The sequence below is a fragment of the Leptonychotes weddellii genome, chromosome 6 (genome assembly GCF_054177405.1).
Source record: "Leptonychotes weddellii isolate Sample4059 chromosome 6, ASM5417740v2, whole genome shotgun sequence".
In the NCBI taxonomy this organism is placed as follows: domain Eukaryota; kingdom Metazoa; phylum Chordata; class Mammalia; order Carnivora; family Phocidae; genus Leptonychotes; species Leptonychotes weddellii.
In genome coordinates this window covers 47,653,306-47,677,948 of record NC_138374.1, presented here as the reverse complement: position 1 = coordinate 47,677,948, position 24,643 = coordinate 47,653,306, and the positions used below count along the sequence as shown (strand labels likewise).

General features: G+C 46.2%; 2 protein-coding genes across 7 annotated transcripts in view; one reads left to right on the top strand and one right to left on the bottom strand.

Annotated features, from left to right (window-relative positions):
• Positions 1 to 1,456: 1,456 nt before the first annotated feature.
• On the bottom strand, positions 1,457 to 11,016 carry SYNPO2L (synaptopodin 2 like). 2 transcript variants are annotated; one of them, XM_006731158.3, is made up of 4 exons: positions 10,699 to 11,016; positions 9,319 to 9,470; positions 8,346 to 8,860; positions 1,457 to 5,116 (listed from the first exon to the last, which is right to left on the bottom strand). In XM_006731158.3, exons 1-4 carry the CDS (start codon positions 10,801 to 10,803, stop codon positions 2,976 to 2,978), a joined length of 2,913 nt encoding a protein of 970 aa, XP_006731221.2. In that variant the 5' UTR covers positions 10,804 to 11,016; the 3' UTR covers positions 1,457 to 2,975. The 2 variants fall into 2 exon arrangements, with proteins under 2 accessions (XP_006731221.2, XP_030881588.1); XM_031025728.2 differs by lacking the exons at positions 8,346 to 8,860; positions 9,319 to 9,470; positions 10,699 to 11,016 and adding an exon at positions 7,084 to 7,326.
• Positions 11,017 to 16,654: 5,638 nt separating this feature from the next.
• SEC24C (SEC24 homolog C, COPII component) overlaps positions 16,655 to 24,643 on the top strand; it is a 25,388-nt gene continuing 17,399 nt past the window's right edge. For 4 of the 5 annotated variants that reach the window (XM_081822907.1, XM_081822908.1, XM_081822906.1 and 1 more), the window contains exons 1-3: positions 16,655 to 16,809; positions 18,505 to 18,704; positions 20,765 to 20,900. In XM_081822907.1, the coding sequence (XP_081679033.1) occupies positions 18,533 to 18,704; positions 20,765 to 20,900 (308 nt within the window). In that variant the 5' untranslated portion in view covers positions 16,655 to 16,809; positions 18,505 to 18,532. Of the gene's footprint in view, positions 16,810 to 18,152; positions 18,408 to 18,504; positions 18,705 to 20,764; positions 20,901 to 24,643 lie in introns of those variants that run through there. The other variant, XM_081822905.1, reaches the window with a different exon arrangement.

The window sequence follows — 24,643 nt, the reverse complement described above, 5'->3', positions numbered from 1 at the left end:
TGGGGTGCTCAGTTTGGCCTGCTTTGCAGGATAGATGTTGATGTCTGAGAAGTACATGTATGCCAGGTCCATACACTCTGGGGTTCCCACTTGGGATTTTCTTCAAAGGGAGCACACATCCCATGGGATCTAGATTGTCCCATTCATACTCTTCCAGAGGATTCCCTGGGCAAGGGCACAAGTTTGAGAGCCTCCTTGAGGGAAGCCTGTCATTTACCCAGACCTTTCCTCAGTAGCTGCATGAACATCCTGGATCCTCTTCCACCTGCTCAGATTCTGGAACCAGCTGCGGCTGCACCTCTGTTGCTGTCACCACCATCCTGTTGTGGCTGCTTTAGGAAGTAACTTTGCAGCTTCCAGAATGCCCCTCTGTCACTCTGAGCTCTCCATTCTTCCTGATCGTGTTCTTTTCCCATCCTGAACTTTTCAGGCTCAGGCCAGGGACTGAAAGATCATCCCACCGCCCTCTAGCTGGCCTCCGCCCAAATCAGTTTAGCCTCCAGATCCCTCATCTTTTGGCTTCCTTCTCCATTCCCTCCCAACCCAAAGAAGCAATTAGAAGAAAAAATAAAAATGGCAAATGGTGATTTTGTCATCACCACCATCCTACTCTCAAAAACAAAACAAAAACAAACCAAAATTTTGGTCTCCTATGATTGAGTACCTAAAACTACTGAGTGGATGAAGACAATATTCAACCTATGCTCAATGGGTCCTTCCTTTGGAATTCTTTTTTTTTTTTTTAAGATTTTATTTATTTATTTATTTGACAGAGAGAGGGAGCCCGATGCAGGGAGCCCGATGCAGGGAGCGATCCCAGGACCCCGGGATCATTACCTGAGCCGAAGGCAAATGCTTAATGACTGAGCCACCTAGGGGCCCCTTCCTTTGGAATTCTGAGACCATACTACTACGTGGGAGCATCAGGGTCCTGGGCCTGGTTATTTGCACAAATATGCCCCCTGCTGGAGTAACTTTCCTTCTCAGAAGTCCTTAATTTTAGCCTGCCTCCAGTGCCTTCTCTTCTATATTAGACTCAACCCACACCGATCCACCCTCTTTCTTCTCCCCTCTCCCACCCCACCTTCACCTCCAGACATTGCTTTCCCATGGAAACATCAATTGTTTCCTCCAGAGAGCTAGGAAATGATGATGGCAAAAGCTCAGAGGGCCTTTCCACTCCTCTTGGTTCTGAAATTGAGGGCTTGCTTGGGAAGTATGAAGCAGGAGACAGAAAAGGGGAGAATCTGGATGGAGAGAGAACCAAAGGGAATGGTGGAGGTGGCTAAATCAGAGTGGGACAGAACTGGTAAAGAAGAGCAAAAGACCAGGGGGTGAAGGGCAAGGGTGAAGAATAGGGCAGGAATGGAGAAAGAGATCAGAGGAATGGGTTAGAGAAGATGGAGGAGAATCAGGATTTGGGTATAAAACTACAAGAGATGATGGCAACAGAAGGTTTGGAGCATAAGTTTATTCTTGTGCACAAACCAAAGTACTGTGACTCACACTCAATATGCAAAGGAAACGATCAATCCAGATCAAGCAGCAAACATGGCTGGCTGGTGGTGGTCATGGTGAGAGGGGAGTCCATACCCATCTAGGATCAGAGATCAGGACCTGAAGCTGGAAAGGAATAAGAGCTAGGGTGCGGGGGATGGGGTAGGACTGAAAAGAAATTTTGGCTCTGGGTATTTCCTTGCCCTTTCCCAGGTCATCATGACAAGCTGCAGAGGGTAGAAGGACAGACTCAAAGGAGGTAGTACAAACACTACCTATTCTTTCAACACTCAGCCCACACTCTCACATCCCCCCACCATCATCTGTCCTCACTCTAACAAATGCATTCTTCTCTCTCAAATTTTTCCCTAATCCCCCTGTTGTACATGGTGAGTTTCCTGAAACCCAACTCTCCTGTCTGCCAACACTGCACTCTCCCTCCCCATGTTCCTCCCTGTGGTTCAATCAATTTCATTCATTCCACTCTGCTCCTGGTTTCTGCCTCACTTTCCACACCATGGCTCTTTTCACCCTCCTTTCTGTCTCAGGTGCATGAGGCAATGAAGCCAATGGATTTTTCATTCCAGAGGAAATTTTCTGGCTTTCTTTTTCACTTCCTGGATGCTTGTAGCTCAGCATGGGCCTCTTAAGTTGCTAACTTTCTGAAATCCTGACGAATAGAACCATGTATGTATGTATGTAATCTCTACTGCCCAGTGTGGGGCTCTAACTCACAACCCTGAGATCAAGAGTCGCATGCTCCTCTGACTGAGCCAGCCAGGTGCCCCCTGATGAATAGAATTCTTAGTTCTGTTCCTGGTCTAGCTGGTATAACTCAGCCCTTATAAACTGCCCCAGCCCTTCAGGTCTTCTCATAATCTGTGAGTTTCACAAGATGCTGTACCCCTGCTACAGGCCCTGGTCTTTAATTCCAGTCAATCTCTCTCTCCCCACTAGACTATCCATAAGGGCTTATCTGACCCTTCTTTAATCAGTACAAAGGGAAGACCCAGATTGGGTCTTTATTTAGACTGCTCCTCTTACTCTTGCCTCAGACATAAGAACACATCTGTGCCTACACACACTTGCACATACACACACGCACACATACATGTCTAGATATATGCCAGCCAAGCTTGGGAAATGAGAGTGAGGAGTAGCAAGCGATTTAGTGCAGAGATCAATTCAGTCCCTTTGAGGCCTACCTGATGGTGAGCTTCTTGCCTGAGGTCTCACTAGTAACTTCTCTGTGTGCTTCTCACTGAACATTAAAACGAGGCTCACAGAAAAGCACAAATGTAGAGAAATAGAGACCAGTGGAGGAGTGTGGGTGGAGATGGGACACCAACTCCAAAACTATCTCTGGCAGGAGGGAATTTAGCCTCCAGATGCCTGAGAGAGGACATGGGATGGGTAGGAGAAGCAACTTTAGGAACTGGATGCTCCACCTCTCCTTGGTCCTGGGAGCCGTGCCCTGCTCAGTGGTGGCCTGCCCCCGGCCTCCACACATGAGCCTGCAATCCAGTTCTGGTGGCTGAGAACCGGGGCCTGGCTACCTGGAAGCCACAGGAGCTGGGGGAAGTTCCGAGACCCCTAGGAGACTCTGGAGGAGGGGCTGGGCTAAGGACAGGGGTTGAGGCCAGCTCTGTCCTCCAGATGGGCTCATCCAATGTAGTGGCTGCTCGTGGGGCAAGCACAGTGGGGCCCAGGGGTTCTGCAGTGGGCTGGGGTGCTGGAGTGGAAAATCGGCGGATCTCCTGGACTCGGGCAGTTTTGCGGGGCCCTAAGGAAGTGGGGCCAGGAGCCTGGGGAACCTCATCGAAACAGAACATGGCAGTTTTAAGTTGGTAGGGCTGGTGCCGCATGAAATCCAGAGCCTTGATACCCTGCTTGGGGGTTGCCCGAGGACCCTGGGATTGGGCCTTATTAGGGAGCGTTCGAGCAGCCTGGGGGAAAAAGGGTGAGAGCAGTGGGTTGTAAGCAATAGGAGGTGGGGCACGAATGTTGGGTGAATATTTCCAGGAAGGGGGCAGTGAGGGTGTAGGGGAAGGGCTTCTGGGCCGAGGACCAAGGCCAAGGCCAGGACTAGGTGTAGCTTCCACCACATACCTGTCTGCTCGGCTCTGCCGCTTGGCAAACAGCTCCCCACCCCTGCCCTGAAGCCTTGCTAGCTCAGGGATTCCAGCCGAAGGGGCTGCCCCATTCACTAGCCCATCAAGGAGCCCTCGAGATGGGGGCTTAGGAGCCACCGGGGGTGGAGTCTTAGGAGGCATTGGGGGCGGGGTCTTGGGAGACATTGGAGGCGGGGTTTTAGGTGTCACGTGAGACCGAGTCTTGTAACTCCTGCCCCCTGGTGGCTGCATGAAGTTGCAGGCTTCAGCCCCGAGGCTCAGAGCATCCTCCTCTGGACCAGATTCCGCTCCCCCGGCCCGGGGTTTTTCATCCAGGTTCTGCACCAACGATAGCAGCTCGGGGTTGGGCGAGTTCTTCGTCTCCTCCTTTCCCGGCCGGAACATCTGCTTCCGGGTTCCACGTCGCCGGGCCTCCTGGAGGATGCCAGTGCGGGCAGCGGGCACGGAGATGCGCTGCTCCCGAGCGCTGGGGGGCTCAGGTGCCCCGGGGCCTGGGGCGGGTGCCTCTGGGCGCGCAGAGGGTCGCAGAGGTGCCGATAGGAAGATAGAAGCGGTGGAGGTCATGGCAGCGGCGCTAGGGGGAGCGGGAGGCTCTGGGGTTCCTCCTGGCGTTACAGGACGATTGGGGGCTGGGATGTACAGGGAACTTGTGGCTGTCACGGGGCCCGAGGAGCGTGGAGTGCTGGGGGAACCGGAGGCTGGCACGTGGCTGGGCAGAGGGGTGGGCCCCTGTGGAGGGGACAGGAAGGGCGGTGGGGCGGGGCTGAGGCCTCCCAGGCTTTCGTTCGCCCTCTTGGGAGCTGGTGGCCGGAAAATCACCGAAGTGGTACCTGGCCGCTGCCCTTGTAAGCCTGGGGTGAAGGGCCTGGCTGACCGGTTAAAGATGTTTGGAGCTGGGGTTGGGGCTCCACCGCCTGAGAGGAAGGGACTGGGGCTGGCTACAGGGGCTGGCGAAGGGCTGAGTGGGAGCATAGCCGCCTCCGGAGGAGCACTCTGGGCCCGAGGTGGTGACTGCAGGCCCTGCCCATTGAGCATGGCTGCTGGACCATCCCGGGCCAGCTCCTGGGTGTTGGAGGCTGTGCGCTGGCGCTGCTGTTCAAAGAGCTGGGCCCCTCTGCCCGAGGCCTCACTCAGCTGCCCGCCCTGGCCCTCTGCTGCAGCTGAGCCTGGCCTGGCCAGCTCCATGTCCAGATAGGGGCTGTCCCAGTCGCACTGGTTGGTGAGGCTGCGGGCGTCGGAGAAGGTCTCCTCGTCCAGCTCAGACTCGCTCGTGGGAGGGACCCCGTCTTCTTCCTCAGCGCCTGTCCCAGCTGCAGCCCCGAAGCTCACTAGGGTGTACTTCTTGGCTCTCTGCCGTCGTTTCTTAAACATAAGCACCCCCTTGGAGTGGGGATTGGGGGCTGCAGTTAGTAGGGATGCAATCGTCCGGCATTTGGTCTTGGCCTCCTTCACACTCTTCTCTTGGAGGCTCTCTGCCCGTTGCAGTTCTGAGGAGGTCAGGAGGGAGAATGGTCAGTGAACCTCTTCTAATTCTGTTCCCCACAGTTTTCACCCCAACCCCACCCCAGCCAGTTTCTGCAGTCCTCCCATCCACTGTCTTTTCACTGGCCTGATCCACACTGTCTCTTGCCTGTGGCAAAGTCCTCTGATTTGGGGGCAGAGTGGTAGGTGAAAGGTGAGACCAAGCACAGTTGAAGGGAAGACAGAGTCTGGTTGGCTCCCTGACACCACTCTGATCACAGCTCTCCTTCTAACCTCTCGCCCATCTACTCTGCTTCTGTCTTCCCAGAGATGTGCTCTTACCCACCCCGCACACATTCTTCCCCTGCCTCCCACCATTCCTGGCTGGCAGTGCTGGACAGGGAAGGGGAGAGCAGTCACTTCCCATAGCAACCAGGGAGAAGAGGCAGGTGTCAGGGAGAGACAAAATGAGACCATGTTAGGGGGCTTCTCAGAAACATAAGGACTTATCTCCTCTTCCCACCTCTTACCCCTATGATAGGGACACAGAGGACGCTTAGGAAGAAGGCTCTTCATTCACAATTCCACCCCCATTATGCAGTCCACATCATACACATTCATGGAAACAACACCCACCACACATTTCAACAAGAATATGGGTCTAGTGAAGGCCAGTTATGAGCTTATTTTCTCCTATATACTTTTTTTTCCTCATTCACATATACCCCAGCTTATATACACCCTAGTTCACATATACGTATATAAATACACATGTACCCTCACAAAAACACACTCAAATACCTTCACACACATGCATACTCCTTCCCAGAGTTCCCCCTGCAGAGACCCTGTTGCTAACAGTTTGGACAAAATTTTACAACTGATATTGACCTTCCAACCACCAGGGCACTCCTCTGTGCCTCACACCCCTGCTACTCACAGCCAGGGATAACCTCAGATCCGAGATGCAGGAAAAGCCAGAGTGCTGCTCTCCAAGGCAACTCTCCAAATCTTTAGGATATCTCAAGGTCACTGCTAAATATATTCCACCACCAGCCCCCACCCCCAGCTGGGGTGGGAGTGGGGTGGGCTCCTTTGGGGGTCAGCCTTCTAGGTAGAGAGCTCAGGCAACCACTAACAGGCGGACACACAAGGACTATGTACTAAGGGGAACCTGGGCAGGGCTTCCCATGCCATGTGGGGCCTGGGAGGTGGGGCCAGGAACTGGGAGAGACTGCCCTGCTGCTAGGACCTTGCCTTGGGCGCAGATTCTCTCTGATCTATGATCCTCAATTCCTCCTGAAAAATTCTTGAAATTCCATCCACTTTCCACTCAAGATACCAAGCTCCTTTCTAATTAGGGCTTTCATTCCATCCATCCCAACGTTTGTACCACAGCATAGTACTGTGCATAAGAGATAGGCACTGGAGTCAGAGTTCAGTTCAGGTTTTTGGTTCTTGATAGAGTTACCTCACTTTACTGAAGTTCAGTTTCCTCATCGGTAAATGAGCATGATAATGGCTATCTCATAGGATTGCTATGAGGACTAAATGAGATAGTGTAGGTAAATTTAGCATCTCACGGCAGCCCTAAGGCCCACGGTGAGTAACCATTACTATTAAAGCTTTCTTGACACCAGCTACACATGTATACAGACACTTTCTTGTTCCCATGTATGTTCTCCCATGGATTCCCATATACATGCCTTCATGTATTCACAGATTCACACTTCCTTCTCTCACACACACTCCCTCCCCATGAGTTTTCTATAGCTCATGTGGTCACAAACCCCTTTGACATGTGGCCATAGCATCAGCCCATTCTGAGAAAGGGGCAGTGAAACTTTCCTGAGAAAAGAAGGAAGAAAGAAGTCAAAAAGGAGGAAGGAATAAGGGAATAAGACCTTTCCCAAAGACATCCCTTCCTAAACTATTGATGTATTCCCCCTCCATTCTAGATCCCAGAACTCTCTCAGCTATGGGAAGGTAGTACCTGCATAGAATGGGTCCTGGAGCCCAGAAGCTGGATCTGGGGCTTTGTTGTAGCTGGCTTGGCTGAGGGGCTCTTGGCCGATGGGCTCAAAGGTCTCCATGCTGAGAAATGCAGTGTTGGCTGGAGCAGGACCAGCTTGAGCCACCCCCATGCCTTTTAAAGCCCCTTTGTCTTGTCCCCAGAGCTGGCAGCTGAATGAGCTCACTGTGCTATTTTTGGAGCCTAGCCCCCTCCCTTCTCTCTGCTGCCCCACAAGCCCCGGTGTGATGGACGTGGACACCTGCCTACCCTTCCCCCCACCCCACCCCACTGGACAATGAGGTCTGCTTGGCTAAAAATATCCCTGAGCCACTGACTGCAGTCTTACCCAGCATGATAGGAAGGGAGGGGTGCTAAAATGAGGACTGGGGATAAGCATGGGATCCTGGGCATGCATCTGGAATTTCTTTGTGGGATATTGGACATTCTCAGCGATGTCAGACTCCAAATTATCAATGTCCTTAGCCTCTGTTCCAGACTTAGACACACAAAACTCTATGGATCAGGAATCAGAATGGTAGAGGGGAGGAATGAGAGATGAAAACTAGAGGTGTAATCCTAGATTTTCAAGGTGACAAGAAAGGTCTCTGGGGTAGAGGCATGGGACAGGGAGAAAGTTCACCCTTAGACCTTGTTCTGTAACTCACATCAAAAATAGCAAAGAGCTTGAGATAAGTGGAACTGGCGTTTTCGGCCCAGGCCTACATTCTTGCATGAGATAAGGAGTCGAAGATCCCTCCCTCTACCACTTCCTAGGGATCTCATGACTATCCCATAGGCTCTCAGGCTCCAGGAACCCAGCTGAACTTACAAATGTCAAAGGTATCTCTGATGCTCTGCCTGCATTTAACACTGAAAAACCCCTGCCCTGCTTCCAAATACTCCCCTGCATCATGTCTTCGCTCTGCCCTCACCCTGTCTGACACTTAGCAAAATCATAGCAACAACAATAAGCAAACCCTTTGTTGATTTCATGTCCCTTTTCAACTTCCCTACTCACTCTGTTCCTGGGTTGGGTTGAACCACCTACACCTTTTGCCACACTGGTTCAAACAGTAAAATAGGGACTGTGAGAATAATTATTTTCCCCTTCTACTCATCACTCTTCTCCACTTGTCCCCAGGACTATATCCAAAGGAAGCATAAAGTATGGTTATGGAGGGGTAGATTTAGGACTCAGATTGAAGGATCCTGGCTAGGGAAAAAAGGGTTCAGGCACTCACTGGCTTGCTTGGCCTTCTGGGTGTAGGTGGTAGTGAGGTCTTCTGCCACCGGATGGGGAACAGGCCCCACCATAGGGATGAGATTAGGGCCAGGCCGGAGGGGGCCGTGGGGCAACAGCAGGGCCTCAGCTGGGGGTGGCTGAAGGGTTGCCCCATTCTCCCAAGCTGGGGAGCTCACACGGCTGTCAACCTGACCAGGAGGACCAGCGACGGCAGGTGCTGGCTCTGCAGGGCTGTCGGATAGGTAGGCCTCATCAGGCAGGGCTCCTGGAGGGGAGGGCCTCGTGGGACCTCTGCGGCGGGGTCGGCGGGGCTTCTCCTGGGTGGCAGGGCCATCGGCATCACTGTCTGTCTCTCCGTAGTAAGCCTCACTGTCAGGGGGTGAGAGAAGGCTCCCGGGCTGAAGAGGCTGGGGAACTGGAGCGCCAGGGGGCTCAGGACTCAGTGGAGATAAGGGTGACAACACTTGAAGCTCACCAGGGGATGGAGACCGCACAGGCCCCTCATCGTCTACCCTGGACGGGAAAGAGGACAGAACTTGAGAAATGGGTTCTTGAGAGCTGGCGAGATCTAGAGGGGATGAGAGAAGGAAGGGAGAGAAGGGACTGGCATATGGGCTGAATGAATGGGCAGGGAAGAGTGGGGATCTGAAGACAAACCAGGAGGCAAATGTGCTTGAAGAGCTGTGAGTGGACATGGGCTTAGAGGGAGATGTGACGGTGAGGAGACAGGCAAGGGCTTGAAGTAAACCCGCACACTCAAATACCCACTTAACACCCCCAGCCCTTAGTTGCAGATACACTGAAACCCCTTGGGAGGCAAAGACAAACATCTATAGTCCAGCACAAACTTACAAGCAGAAGTGGGTACTTAGTAGTAGCTGAAGCCAGGCCAGTGAGACATAGAGCTGAAACAGTCATTGGGAGCCCTGGGCTAGGGGGATGAGGTGGGCTGGGGTAGGAGGGGTCCATACCGCCGCACGGTGAGGACCAGCTGATTCCCTGAGGCATCAATGAGGCTCATGGCACTGGCATGAGAGAGGCTGGTGCAGGAGACCCCATTGATGGCCAAAAGCTGGTCCCTCTCTCGGAGTCCTGCTCTGCCAGCCTGGCTCCGTCTTCGGATCTGAGGAGGTGTTGGGAGGAGAGATTGTAGGTGAGGGAGGGCTCTAAGTGGGAATAGAATGAAAGGAGTCAGGACAGGAAGGACCTATGCATGGAGAGGATATACTTTGCAGGGTAAGAAAGGGTGGGGAGGGACACGGAGCTACAGTTGAGGGGGCCTATCTGGAGGGAAGAAGGCACAGATTAGAGGGAGTAATATACATCATATGAGGGGAGGTAGGGTAATCACCAAATCAAAGAGGCTTGGGGAGAACTGCAGATGGGAGGTACTAGATGGCAATTGTATCCCCTGAAGATTTCCCTTCAAGGCCCATATCTTAACTTGCCAATAGTTCTCTTTTAGGCCATTACCTACACAGTCAAGATTTTAGAACAGCATTCCAGATTGGAGGGAGTCCAGCAGATTCTGGGAGATTGTAGTTGTGTGTGTAAATGTGTGCCCCTGCATGCACACACACGTACATATGTGAAAGTAATAATAATAGTAGTAATGGCTATCATTTATTGAGTGCTTACTAAATGTTAGGTATGGGGCCAAGCACTCTACATGTATCATTGCAATTAATCCTTAGAATGGTTCTATGAAGTAGGTATTGTTATTACCCACATTTTATGGTTGAGAAAACTAAGCCTGTATGGTGAAACCAAACACATAACAGTTCATCTGACAGGCCAGATCTTGCCATAACCTTCCTAGCACCTAAAAAGTCTTGCCTCATGAGAGAAAGGGTCTGGTGAAGGGGAAGAGGAGCACTGAAGGCCTGGGCAAGGTAGGGTAGGGTAGGGCAGGGCAGGGAAGGACAGGGCTGGGCTGGGTAAGACAGCCTCGGCTCATCACATACCAATATAGTTAAAGAAAAATTAGAACCTTCCCTATATTCCTGGAATTTGGAGTAGAGGCACAGACTCAGGAGAGCAAAGACTGGATGGCCAGCCAGAACTGGATCTCTGTTACTATGGTGCCACAGGGAACTGAGTCAGTCTTTCTTTTTTTCTGCTCCCAGAAACCAGGAATTCTTTTCTAATAGACCCCCTGCAAGAAGCTTGTGCTCAGAAACCACTCCTCCCAACAGATGAGCATGCTTCCCTGCCCACCTGCCCACCTGCCACCCCGACTCCTCTTCTTCACAGCCTCCCACTTCTCCCCCAAAAGGCCACCACGTTACTCTTCCCAAATTCCCCTGGGTTCCCCTTTCCCTGAAACCTCAATAATAGGGGCTCTCCCTTACCTTGGACACCTGTAAAGGTTTCCTCTGCTCGGCCCCCCCGTGAAGTCGGAAGCCCCAGGGGGCTCCCCCTGACAATGTGACCAGCACCTTCTCCTCAGCACCCATCGCTCAGCTTGGCCTATGGCCCTCGGAGTTTGGACAGTGTCCCAGGGAGAAAAGTCGAGGCGCTGGTACCCCGTCCGGCCTGTCTGTATGGCTGTCTTGGTCCTGCTGTCCTGGGCCTTCCCCCCCACACCACACACCACAGGCAGGCAGCTTGGCCCTGGGATCAGTACAGTCCAGCACACATGTCCTGTCAATCCGAGCCGTGCTCAAAATAGTTGCCGGCTGTACTCCCTTCCCTCCCCCAGCTGTATTACTCCCAAAGCTAATTATAGTAAAAACGTCTGCCCTCCCCTTTCCCCCATTCTCCTGCGTGGGCTTTTTACTCAGGACTCAAAGTACTAGCTCCAACTAATATACATACTTTCAGGGACTGTGCCTTCCCTGATAGGATCATGGACTAATCCCAACTGCTTTCCTCCAAAGCTCATTTCAAAGTGGCAGCAGCAGGGGCTTCAGTTCCATGGCAAGGAATGGCTGGACTTGTCCCACAAGTTCACAAGCTCCCCAGAAGTGTGCCCCCTTGCTGTATGAATGTGCCTGTTAATCAAAACAGAGATCCATATCCCACTGCAGTGCTGGGTGCAATATAGCTTTTAAAGCTACTGGTTTCCAAAAATAAGCACAGAGGATTAGATGATTATATAATGAAATAATCTATTAATGTATATACACAATGATTCCCAGGCCTCAGCTCTAGGAATTCAGATTTTATTGGTCTGGTACCCAGTATTGCCGTTTTATTTTATTTTATTTTTTATGTTTTCCTGCTTTTGGCAACTGTTGCCATTGTCCACTTTGTGATTCCCTGTTCATTTAGACCCTGAATTTTAGGGACTTGCCAAAAATTAGAAGTAACTCCCTTTTCTGGTCTAAGCCTAATTATACTTTTTAAATAAGCAATGAGGCAAGAATGTCTAGAAACCAAGAGTTTTACAGAACAGAACATGATTCTTATGCCATACCTTTATTTTATGCGAACCAGTATCACAAAAACACTAAGATGGTCTAATAATGGGTTCTGAATGTCCTATGTCTATGCTACTTCTCTTTTCTCTTTCTTTTCTTTTCCTTTCCTTTCTTTTCTTCCCTCCCTCCTTCCCTTTCTTTCTTTCTTTTTTTCCTTTGGGATAGTCAAGCAGATCCAGACTCTAACTAATGTCTGGGAGGTAGGCACAGAGGCTTTGCCAGGCTTCCCACTCCAGACTCATGCTTCCGGGATATCTGGTTCTTTTTATAATCCCTCTTGGGGAGTAACAATAGGTAGTGTAACATTCAGTCATAGCTCTAATACATCATTCAGGTTGCATCATGGACAGGCTCTCTCTATTCTTTCATAGCAACATTAAACAGGTATACTTTGGGAACACATTTTTTTTTTTTTTTACAGAATCTTCGCAAGGATGCGTGTTCCATTTTTGCATTTTTGCAATAATATTAAATATATCTTGGCCCCCAAAAAATCTTACTGGCATTTTAAAAAAGATTTTATTTATTTACTTGAGAGAGGGAGGGAGCACGAGTGGGGCAGAGGGATAGAGGAAGAGGGACAAGCAGATTCCCGCTGAGCAGGGAGCCTGACACTGGGCTCAATCCCAGGACCCTGAGCCAAAGGCAGATGCCTAACTGACTGAGCCACCCAGGTGCCCCCTTACTGGCATTTTTATTGGTATTGTGAACTTTATAGATTAATTTAGGGAGAATTGACATATTTTTGATGTTAGGTTTTGCTACCCACTGGAATATTAGTTCCTAGATGGCAAGGATTTTCTCTGTTTTGTTCAGTTGTGTATCTCCAAAGCCTAGAAAAATGCCTGGCATATAGTAAGTGCTGTTTTTACTGAATGAATGAATGAATGAATGAATGGGATGCCTTTACACTTACACTTGTTTTGATTTTATGTTCCTCAGAAGTGTTTTAAACTTTCTTTGTGCAAATCTTGTACATTTTTCTTTCTTTTAAAAATTTATTTATTATGGGGTGCCTGGGTGGCTCAGTTGTTAGCATCTGCCTTTGGCTCAGGTCATGATCCCAGGGTCCTGGGATTGAGCCCCACATTGGGTTCCCTGCTCGGCAAGAAGCCTGCTTCTCCCTCTCCCACTCCCCCTGCTTGTGTTCCTGCTCTCACTCTCTTTCTCTCTGTCAAATAAATAAAAATAAGATCTTTAAAAATTATTTATTGATTTATTGATTGGTTGGTTTATTTATTTATTTAAATTCCAGTATGGTTAACTACAGTGTTACTTTAGTTTCAGATGCACGATATAGTGATTCAATAATTCTATACATTACTCAGTGATCATCACTTCATCTACTTCACTATCCCTCCACCCACTTCCCTCTGACAACCATCAGTTTATTCTCTATATTAGAGTCTGTTCTTTTGTTTGACTCCTTTTTTCTCTGTTCATTTGTTTTGCTTCTTAAATTCTACATATGAATGAAATCATATGGTATTTGTCTTTTTCTGACTTATTTCACTTAGCATTATACCTTCTAGATTCATCCATGTTGTTGCACCTAGTATTGCCATTTAAAAAAGTACCACAGAAGGTGTGCCTGGGTGGCTCAGTTGGTTAAGCTTCTGACTCTTCCTTTCAGCTCAGGCGATGATCTTCCTGGTCAGGATATTGAGCCCCACCTTGGGCTCCCCACTCATCAGGGAGTCTGCTTCCCCTCTACCTCTCCCCGTGCTTGTGCACTCTCTCTCTCTCTCAATCAAATAAATAAATAAATAAATAAATAAATAAATAAATAAATAAATATTTTTTAAAAATAAAAAGTACCACAGGTGATTATAATGTGCAGTGCTGGGCAATGTAGAGGAATTCTAATCAGCCCTACCCCAGTTGAATTGTTGCCTCTTCCATAAAGTCTTTCCTGCCCATCTCCCAATTTCCTTCCTATAGAATTAATCCTTCCTTCCTCTGGGCAACATATGTATCTCATTCATATTTTTATTGCATTTCTCAGCAATATTGTAGTTTGTTTATAGGCCTGTCTTCCTCCTAGATGGTGAGAAATTTGAAAGGACTATATGCAATAGCCCATCAACAGCCCAGAGGGCAATGCCTGATGTGATGAGTGCTCAATAAATGTTGGCTAAATTAAATAACTTCTTACAGTGCACAGGTGGTCATGGAAAGATAGATACAGATAGGTGTGCATAAACATGCCAACCCATGTTAATAATAAAATCTCTACTTATTTTTAGGTTTCCATTCAATGAATGTACTCTAAGAGATCTCTTTCTGTTATAAATCATAACATAATGATGCTGTAAGTAGAGTCATCAAAAGCTACAGAGTTTCCTGGAATAGCTGCTGTACTAGTGTGCTAAATGCTGTTCGCCTTGATGTATGATGTAGTCATAGAAAACACCTGGGGCTTAGGGTCTAGACTGGATTTGGAATCTTGTTCCACCATTTATTAGCTGTGTAACCTTGGACAGTTACTTGACCTCATCAGTAAAAAGAGTATCTAAATGTCCTTTTTTAAAATTTAAATTTTACTATTATTTTTTTTAGAGAGAGAAAGATTTCAAGCAAACTGGGGAAGGGGCAGAGAGGAAGAGAGAGAATCTTAAGCAGGCTCCACAACCAATGCAGAACCTGAGGTAGGGCTCGATCTCACAACCCTAAGATCATGACCCCCAAATCTTGACCTGAGCAGAAAGCAATGCTTAACCAACTTAATCAGATGCTTAACTGACTGAGCCACCCAGAAGCCCCTCTAAATATCCTTTCACTCACTAGTCAAATATTTATTACTTGCTACATGTCAGTCATTGTGCAATACCAGTGACTTTCAATTAACCTTGAGTGCACATTAGAATCACCTGGCAAAAAAAAATTATTTTTAAAGATTTTATGTTTAAGTAATCTCCATACCCAATGTGGGGCTCGAACTTACAACCCTGAGATCAAGAGTTGCATGCTTTACTGACTGAGGTAGTCAGGTGCCCCTCACCTGGAAAAATTTTATTTTATTTCTTTTAAAGATTTTATTTATTTATTTATTTGACAGAGAGAGCACAAGTAGGCAGAGGCAGAGGGAGAAGCAGGCTCTCCGCCAAGCAGAGAGCTAAATGTGGGGCTCCATCCCAGGACCCCGGGATTGTGACCTGAGCTGAAGGCAAATGCTTCACCAACTGAGCCACATAGACCTGGAAAAATTTTAAAGCTACTAGTTCCCTAAAATAAGACAGTGTATATAAGATTAGATGATTGTGTAATGAAATAACCTACTAATGTATTTTATATATTTAACACCTATAGCAATTAATTTAATTAATTACATATAGTAATATACGTATGTGTAATATATGTATTAATTACAATAGTAATATAATTAATTACATATAATAATATGTAATATAATTAATTACATGTAATAATATGTAGTATAATTAATTACATATAGTAATATATACAGGATTAGATGATTGTGTAATGAAATAATCTACTAACATATTTATATATTACATATATAATATATAAATATATATATAAATATAATACATATTTTTCCTATGCTGATATGAGAGTTAAATGAGATCAATTATGTGAAAACGCTTAGCAAAGGGTACAGCCTAGGACAGGTGCTCAACAAATGTTAATTGAATTTGGCAAATTACTAATCTAGATTAGTAGGTCTCAATCTTCAGTATGCTATGGAATTGTCTGGAGGGCCTAAAACCTTGGTTTACTGGGTTTCACCTCCCAAATTTCTGATTCATTATGTCTAAGGTGGGTCTGATATTTGTGTTTCTAATAGGTTCCCAGGTGATACTGATACTGTTGATCCTAGGATCACACTTGGAGAACCACTGACCTCGACTATAAACTCTTGAGGACAGGAATAATCGGCCTGCTGACTAAAGCATGCTCAATGCCTAATATAGCTTCCAGCACAGACTAGAAGTGCAATCTTTTTCAATGAATGAACCACTCCATGCCTCAGAATAACTGTTATTTACTGTCAATCACAGGAGAGCAAGAACTTTTGTTCACTACTGTATTCCCAGAACCCAAAACAAGGCTTGGTACACAGCAGTGCTAAAAAAAGAAAAAAAGAAAAAAAAAAAAGTTAAAATTAAAACTATTATTGAAAGGATTAAGTGAGGTCATGTATGTTTTTTAAAAATCCTACAACTATTAGCTACAATATTGTTAGTCATTAAATGGGATAATAATTACTCCAGGAATTGTATTCTTCCAACAGCCTGGGGGCATTCTGAGTGCAGAGATCATCACGCTCTGGCAGAGCTCTGCATCTAAACGAAGCCACTGTATAAAAATGGTTAATAACATCTGACATCTACTGAGTGATTGTTACGGTGCCAGGCAGTCTATGTGACTTGTCTAATTCCATCCTCTCAACAAGCTATTAGAAGGGTATTTAGTATTCTCTCCCATTTTACAGATGAAAGAAACTAAGGCAGAGATAGGTTCCCAAGCTGGTGAGCTGCAGAGCCAGAACTTGAACACATGAAGTCTGAAAGCAAAGTTAGTACCCTTTACTATAATAAGTTCCGTAATCTCATAACCAGCAAAAGTCATAGGTGAAAGCAACTTCGTCGACGGAAATCAATGGGGTCAGGGGTCAGCAGGAAGTGTCTACAGGACTCTAGCTCAGAGGTCACTAATGTGTCATAAGAGGATTGTGGGGGCGTTACTAAAGATAGTTTGACCTAGTCTTCTCGATCGCATCTCAGTTAGTGGGACCGTAAAGTGACCAGAACATCTGGGGGAAAATAAAAGGCGGAAATGCATAAGAATCTGCGGAGCCTCCCAGGGCTCAGCCATAATGGGAGGGAGCAGTGGCGCATGCGCGGCATCCGGGTTCTTGAAGTCACGTCTACGGCAGACGTGGCAGAAGGAGTGTCCCGCCCTGGAGCGTGGGGGAGGAACTTCCGGGGACGACGCTCCGGCCCCCCCCTCGGAACCGGAAGTTGGGCCTGGGAGCCTTGACGTTAGGAACGAAGTCGAACCTGGATCTGGAGCCGGGTGAGGAGTGGCATCGGGAGGTTGGTGGGTAGGAAAGCAGGGGAGAGGCCGAGGTATCACTGGCCTGATCGGGGTCCGGTCTGAGAAGGAAGGGAGGAGCCTGGGGGCGGGGCACGGGGAGAGACCCTCACCTCACGCATCCACAGTCCTGAATCAGTTCTAGACCCTCCCTTCTCTCCTCCCGGCCCAGATTCCGGCTCCCGCTTCCTGCGCCAAGCCTGTTGAAGGGCGCAAGACGCTCGATCTCCATGCTTAATGGACCAGCCCTCTCGTCGTGGCTGGAGAAGCTAGTTTGGCTTCTTGGTCTTGATCCCCGGCGCTCCCAGCCTCCACAAGCTCGACTACTTTCAGAGTTCTAGGAAGCTTGCCCCGCCCCCTGGGTTGTCACCCTCGGCTGTCTACCCAGAATGGAGTCCAGACTTGAGCCTTACTCCAAACTCTTGGGTGTGAGATTATTTCCTGGCGAAGAAGCTCCTTTCCTCCGACCCCCGCCCCCACACTGACTTTAGGAAGATACAGGGGAAGGGTCATCTGTCAAGCTTAGTGTTGTGACCTGTGCAAGGTTTAGGATTTGGAAGAACAGTTCCTGGGATGGCTGTAAGATTAAAGAATTCTAGTCCAGAAGCAGTTCGGCTTTTCAAGATGACCCTCTCTAGCAAATGGGAGAGGCCCATTGTTCTACTGCAGCAGCTGTGAACTCTCCTGCTTCCTGTGCCCCATCTGTCTATAGAGTAGCTGGAATGATCGGGCTGTTTAGATGTGATTAGATAGTGTTGTTCTTGGAAGGACCCGGGAAAGGCCCTCTAATTCATTCCTCTGTTGCTGGTCAAGATTGTGATAACTTCAGTGGTGGCCTAGATTCATGACAGGCATATAAGGAAAGCAGAAACAGAATAGTTGGAGAAGTTCATGGGATTTGGAATACTCCTAGTTCCTCTGCTTGAAGGTTAGATGAATGATCTTTTTACATGAAATCTTAACTTTGTCAATGATCCTTGGGCTGTTTTCCTAGGTTATTGTGAGAAGTTTTTGGGCCTGGCCTGCACTTGATAAAGTCTGGTACCTTGCTGGAGTTTTTGGGTGTCCTTTACATTTAATGATTTTAATGCTTCAGTTCTCAAATCCATACATTCTTTTGGTGGGAAGACTGGGAATGGAGTAACATTTGAATTATTGCAGTTCAGCCAAAGAATTTCATTTCTCTAATCGGTTACTCTAAAATTTGTCTTTTGACAAGGAAGGAATTTAGCTGATCTGTTTTATATGTGTAGCCTGAGTGATTAAAAATGACTAGCACATTAGAGAGTATTCAGTGTTTGTTGAATGAATCCATGCTAGAGTGAATGAATGGGAAGTGAAACATTGTTTCATTTACTTATAATATCACAGTAGTTCATCAGTGGCAGGACTCCTTGTGTGAGTAGACACTAGAAATCATTACCCCTGGGGAATGGAGGCTGTTTCCCCATTCCATTGGGCCTGTCTAAAGTTGAAATTTATACCCTCTTGGCAGTGACAAAACATGGGGTTCACAGTAACAAATTTTTACTTTGAAGAGGTAATCTGGCTACTGTCTGGGGCAGAAACTGCCTGATAAGGTCAGTTCTTTTTTATGTCTATTTCCTACCCTGTATAGTTAGTTAGTCTTTAGAAAGTTGATTTTGATTAATTTCTCTCTTCTCTTTCATCTTTTAGGTGAGACCAAGTTGGGGATGCACTCATAATGAACGTCAACCAGTCAGCTCCACCTGTGCCGCCATTTGGGCAGCCCCAGCCTGTCTACACAGGGTATCATCAATCCAGCTATGGTGGGCAACCAGGGTCCACAGCCCCACCAACTCCCTATGGCGCCTACAATGGCCCAGTACCAGGCTATCAGCAAACACCTCTCCCAGGTGTGTTTCCAAGTTTCCTTTGAGCTAAGGAGAGGAATCAGTAGTGTTCAGGTTGGGTGGTATTGCCCTACCTAAGCTGCCTAGAGAGTTGGAGTGGCTGGGATTGAGGAACATGACTCTGGCTCTCAGTCACTGAGAACTTTGTGGGCAGTCTGCTCTTCCCTGTTTTTACATAAGTTCTGCCTTAAGACATCTAGTGGAAGCACATCTTCCAGTTTCAGTGGCAGTTCATTTCTTGTGAATGTCACCCTATACAGCCTCAACTGCCTGCTTTGTTCACAGCTGGATGGAAAGGTTGTGGTCAAAGCTCCTCCAGAGCCTGTGACCAGGATTAAATATTTCCTATTGACCTAAAGTCTCCCTGAAATCACTTGTTCCTCATATATATTGATAATGCCTCTCATTGGATTAATGGTTCTATCTATAAATGACCCTGTGACAGGGAAACTAATTCATGGGTAAAAAGTGTGGTGTTTGTGTGCTTCTCCATTCTTTCTGCTCATATCATTCTTTGCCTTTGCTTGAGTTTCATCTGCTTCTTAGATGCTCTGTAGTATCAGGGCAATAAGAGAAGACTAATCTGGTGCTGCCTTAGGATCAGTGTTTGGCTTTTACATTACTTTTTCAAGAAGAGCAGCTGGTACTCTACAGCTTCTCTGTATGGCTTTTTGGAAAATGGCTAACAGTAGATCTTTGGTTAGGCTAGCTGAAGACTTAGGGTACGCCAAACATTTAATGCTTTTTAGGATAGTAAATTCTATACAGGGATATGGGGAAAACGGCACCAAGGAGGCATAAGTAAGATTTGGGAAATGAATGAAGTATTACCATTTTAATTATAATTTTGAGAAAAAAATTTGTAAAGTGGTGAGATTAGGTCTCAGGTCTTTGGAAGAGCCTTATTCTGGATTTGGACTTTGGCTGGACAGAGTCCACCTCTGATCTCTCAAGTCCTGGCTTATCAGGACGGAGTTTGGCATTGCCCCAAGAGGAAGCTTTGTTATTGAATGGAAAACGTATCTGGTTCTGTGATAGCTAGTGAGTAGGTTCAGATTAATTAACCTGTAGGCAGGTTCTAAATTGTCTGATCTCTACTGAGGAACAGAGCAAAAGAAAAACAACTGTTTGAACAGGGGTCAGCAACATTTCCAAAGTGATGTGCCAACTTACTAATTCCCTGCATTTCATGTGGAAAGGATGGTTGGGGATGGTATGCAGAAAGGACGGTTGGGGAGTTAGTAGAAATAGCTTTGATGCATCTCTGATGGGCAAAATGATGGAGTACAGTTTTTGTGAAGATAAAGGTGGCAGCACTAATGGGAGGGCAAATCAGTTGTCTTGACTGAACCACTGGGCAGAATCTCCAAACTGTGAGAACACTTTCCTGAGCCATGTGATATTGGGAGCATCAACACTTAGAAGTGGATAAAAAGAAGATGGTTAAGATAATTAGAATATATGAAAAAGAGGCTGACAGAATGGTCTCCCCAGGAGGAGCCTTTCTTTATAATCTAGTTTGTTATATTACTTGATCATCTTCTGCATCAACTTTCTCATATGCTCTAAGTTTCTGAGTTCTGGAGTTGGATCTTTTCCTTAAAAGAGTTGGCTTTTTGGGGTGCCTAGCTGGCTAAGTTGGTGGAGCATGTGACTCTTGATCTTGGGGTTGTGAGTTTGAACCCCATGTTGGGTGTAGAGATTACTTAAAAATAAAATATTTTTTTTTTTTAAGAGTTGACTTTTTGTCTAGGATAAGAACATTAGACTGACCTGGATTGAGTGGGAGTGTATGTTGATCACAGGAAGCCTCTACATTCTTGTAGCTCTGGTTACAGCTTCATCTGTAGTATATCTGTCTAGGAGAGTGGAGACACTCTGACTGGTCATCCATGTTCAGAATCTGTAACTAGAGTTGCATGTTCCTGGTATCCTTTTGATTGCAAAGCTGTAATATTGGGCCAGCGAAGGTCTGAGCTTATTTATCCTTGCTTTACATTCCTTGCTCAGGGTGGAGAAGAACGTTATTTCTCAATCATTTAGTTTCTGTCCTTTACCCTCAGGTGTGTCGAGAGCCCCACCTTCTTCAGAGGCACCTCCAGCCTCAACAGCACAGGCCCCTTGTGGCCAGGTTGCATATGGCCAGTTTGGCCAAGCAGATGTACAGAATGGGCCAAGCTCCACTGTTCAGATGCAGAGGTATGTACTTGGGTCAACCTAAAATTGGTCTGATGAAGCTAGAAGAATCAGGAATGGATGAGGGCCTGTTTCCTCTTCTTTTTTCTTTGCCTTTCCCTTAGATCCTCTTTTCTCTTTCCTCCACTTTTTTAATTTTGTTTGCATTTTTCCAGGTTACAGGTGCTGCTGTTGTCCACTCTGTAGATCATTAACCCATTAAGTTCTTTTGTGTATTCTTTCTTTTTCTGTAAACTTGAGTTTTTTCTTGACTAGACATATATCTTCAATAATAGTTGCAATCCTACCGAATCTATCCTCAGGGGGAAACAGGAAAAAGGGATTTCAGATTTATGTCTCTTCTGACTTCTTCCTTTCCTCTCAATCAGCGGTTAGTAGGACTTCTTGGTTAAGTTTGGGTGTGACCAGTTCTGAAAGGAAAGATACTCAAAGAAAAACCACATAAATGATAAAAACTTTTGTGGTTCATGATCCAATAAACACCTGTCTTTGTATGGAAGTCCATTAAAGGAAGTCAGTCATCTCTGTTGGACGGTTGTTTATTTCTTGGTAAACAAAGAATAAAGTATAACTGTGAGTAGGTTGTGTGGTAATGGCATTTTTATTAAGTGTCCAGAATATACATATTTAGCATAGAACAATAGCCTGCAGAAAGAGCCTGGGAAGTGCTCCCTAACTTTGTATGTTGGTATAGGGAATTCATTCATTCATTCATCCACTCAAAAATATTTATTTTGTATTATTGTGTGTTGGCTCTTGTTCTAGCGGTTGGAGATAAAAGCAGTAAACAAAACAGACCAGATCTCTGCCCTGATGGAACTTATAATCTAGTGGAGTACACAGACCATAACAAGTAGACAAATAGAAATAAGAAATAAAACAGAGTAAGGATACACAGAATGCCTGGTGAGGAGGTAGGGAGCTGTTTTAAATGCATTGCTCAAGGAAAGCCTCTCTGAAGTGATATTTGAAACCTCAGTGAAATGATGAAGGGAGCTATCTGAAGAAGGGAGAAGAGTGTCTTGGGTAGAGGGAACAACAAGTGTAAAGGCCCTGATGGAGAAATTAATATGGCAGATGTGAGGAAGAGCAAGAAGGCCAGTGTGGCTAGAGCAGACTGGAGAGTGGAGGAGATAAGATAGGAATATAGGCAAGAGCCATATCACGTAGTGCTTTGTAAGCCATAGTAAGAAGTGTAAATTTGGGTGCCTGGGTGGCTCAGTTGGTTAAGCGACTGCCTTTGGCTCAGGTCATGATTCTGGAGTCTGGGATTGAGTTCCGCGTCAGACTCCCTACTCAGTGGGGAGTCGGCTTCTTCCTCTGACCCTCCCCCCTCTCCTGCTTTCCTCTCTCATTCTCTCTCTCTCAAGTAAATAAATAAAATCTTGAAAAAAAGAAGATTTAAGAAGTGTAAATTTGATTTTAGTTGCAGTGAGAAGCCTTTGGATTTATGTGTTCGTTCATTTATGCAACGATTCTTTTCATTGTAATATAAAACACACACAAAAACCATACAGAACAAATGTATGGCTTCATAAATTATCATAAAGGGAACCCCCTTGTAACTACAACCCAGATGAAGAAATAGAACTCTGCCATGCACCCCAAAAGAGGCCCCTTCTGCATGCCTCAATTCAGTCATAACTCTCTCCTTATCCCCTTAAGTAATGATTATCCTAACTTATAGTAACCACTTTCTTGTGTTTTTAAAAACAGTTTACACCCAGGGCGCCTGGGTGGCCCAGTTGGTTAAGCAACTGCCTTCGGCTCAGGTCATGATCCTGGAGTCCCAGGATCGAGTCCCAGGATCGAGTCCCGCATTGGGCTCCCTGTTCCGTGGGGAGTCTACTTCTCCCTCTGACCCTCCCCCCTCTCATGCTCTTTCTCTCTCTCTCAAATAAATAATAAAATCTTTAAAAGAAAAAAATATAGTTTACACCCAAATGTACATCCCTAGACACCACAGTTTAATTTTGCCTATTTAAAAAATAACAACAACAAGAACAACTTGACATGTCTTTTAAGTCTATAGGTTCCCTCTCTCTTTTTTTTTTTCTGTTTATCTGTTGAAGAATTGAAGCCGATTGACCTGAAGAGTTCCCCACAGTCTGGAATCTCCTGGTTGCAAATTCATGTTACAGTTCAACATGTTCCTCTTTTCTCTGTATTCTCTGCCACTTGGCAGCCGGATCCAGAGACTTGTTATCTTAATATCTTGTGGGGTGTGTGTGTGTGTGTGTGTGTGTGTGTGTGTGTGTGGTAGTAGTTTTGTGTTAGCAGTTGTTGGTGCTTACTAATACATATATATATGAATTCCTTGGGTTTACAAAATGGGGGATACTTTTTAATTCTTTTTTCATTTATTTATTTGTTTGAATACCATTATTGACATTTCTCCTCATGTGTTATTTGGTTACCAATTGTGCAATTCGTTTACCTTTGTTTACCAGATTATAAGGGAATGAATTGGTCCTCTCTTATCTACTGAAGATGACCAGTTCTCCCTTTTTTTTGTTAAAGATTTATTTATCTATTTGAGAGTGTGTGGGTGAGTGAGGGGGAGGGGCAGAGGTAGAGAATCCTCAAGCAGACCCCCTGCTGAGCACAGAGCCTGACACCTGGAAATCATGACCTGAGCCGAAACCAAGAGCCAGATACTCACCTGACTAAGCCACCCAGGCACCCCTGGCTCTTTTTTTCTTGAGGCCATGGGGATGATAGAATACTGAAATATGCCATAATTTCTCATTTATTTTATCTCTTATATACAACAGTGTCAGTATAATAGTACTAACACTATCACAAATGTGATTACTAAAAACAGTATCTTTTTAAAGATTTGCATATACTGCCTCATTCTCTAATAGTTTTTAAAAAATATTTATTTTTTAAACAGAGGTGAGTGATGGATTTAAGAGTGGAAGTAGGGAATCCTATTAGGAGGTTGTTGTAGTAGTTCAGGTTTAGGATGGTAGTGGTAGAGGTGCTGAGAAAGAAATTTTGGATAGGTAGAGTCGATAGGATTGGATGTGAGATAAGAGAGGAAGAATAAGTCTGGATATCTTTTAACCTGCTGGCTTAAGCCAACTGGATAAATTGTAGTGCTGTTTACTGAGGTGAGGTATATTTGAGGAGCAGATTTTGGGGTGAATTGGAGGGTTTTATTTTGTACATTAGAAGTTTAAGAAGCTACTAGCTACCAAGTAGAGATATTGAATAGGTAGTTGTATATACAAATCTGCAGGTGAGGAATGATGCCAGGACTAGAGATAAAAATTTGGGAGTCTTCAGCATAGAGATGTTATTTAATGGCATAGGACTGATTAGATGAAATCATTTAGAAAGTGATCACTGGGGGCGCCTGGGTGGCCCAGTTGTTGGGCGTCTGCCTTCTGCTTGGGTCACGATCCCAGGGTCCTGGGATCGAGCCTCGCATTGGGCTCCCTGCTCAGTGGGAAGCCTGCTTCTCCCTCTCCTGCTCCCCTTGCTTATGTTCCCTCTCTCTTTCTGTCAAACAAATAAATAAAATATTAAAAAAAAAAAAAAAAGTGATCGCTGACAGTAAAGAACAGAATTGAGGGGACGCCTGGGTGGCTCAGTTGGTTGAGCATCTGCCTTCGGCTCAGGTCTCGATCCCAGGGTCCTGGGATCAAGTCCTGCATCGGGCTCCTTGCTCAGTGGAGAGCCTGCTTCTCCCTCTGCCTGCCACTCCCCCTGCTTGTGTGCTCTCTCTCTCTGACAAGTAA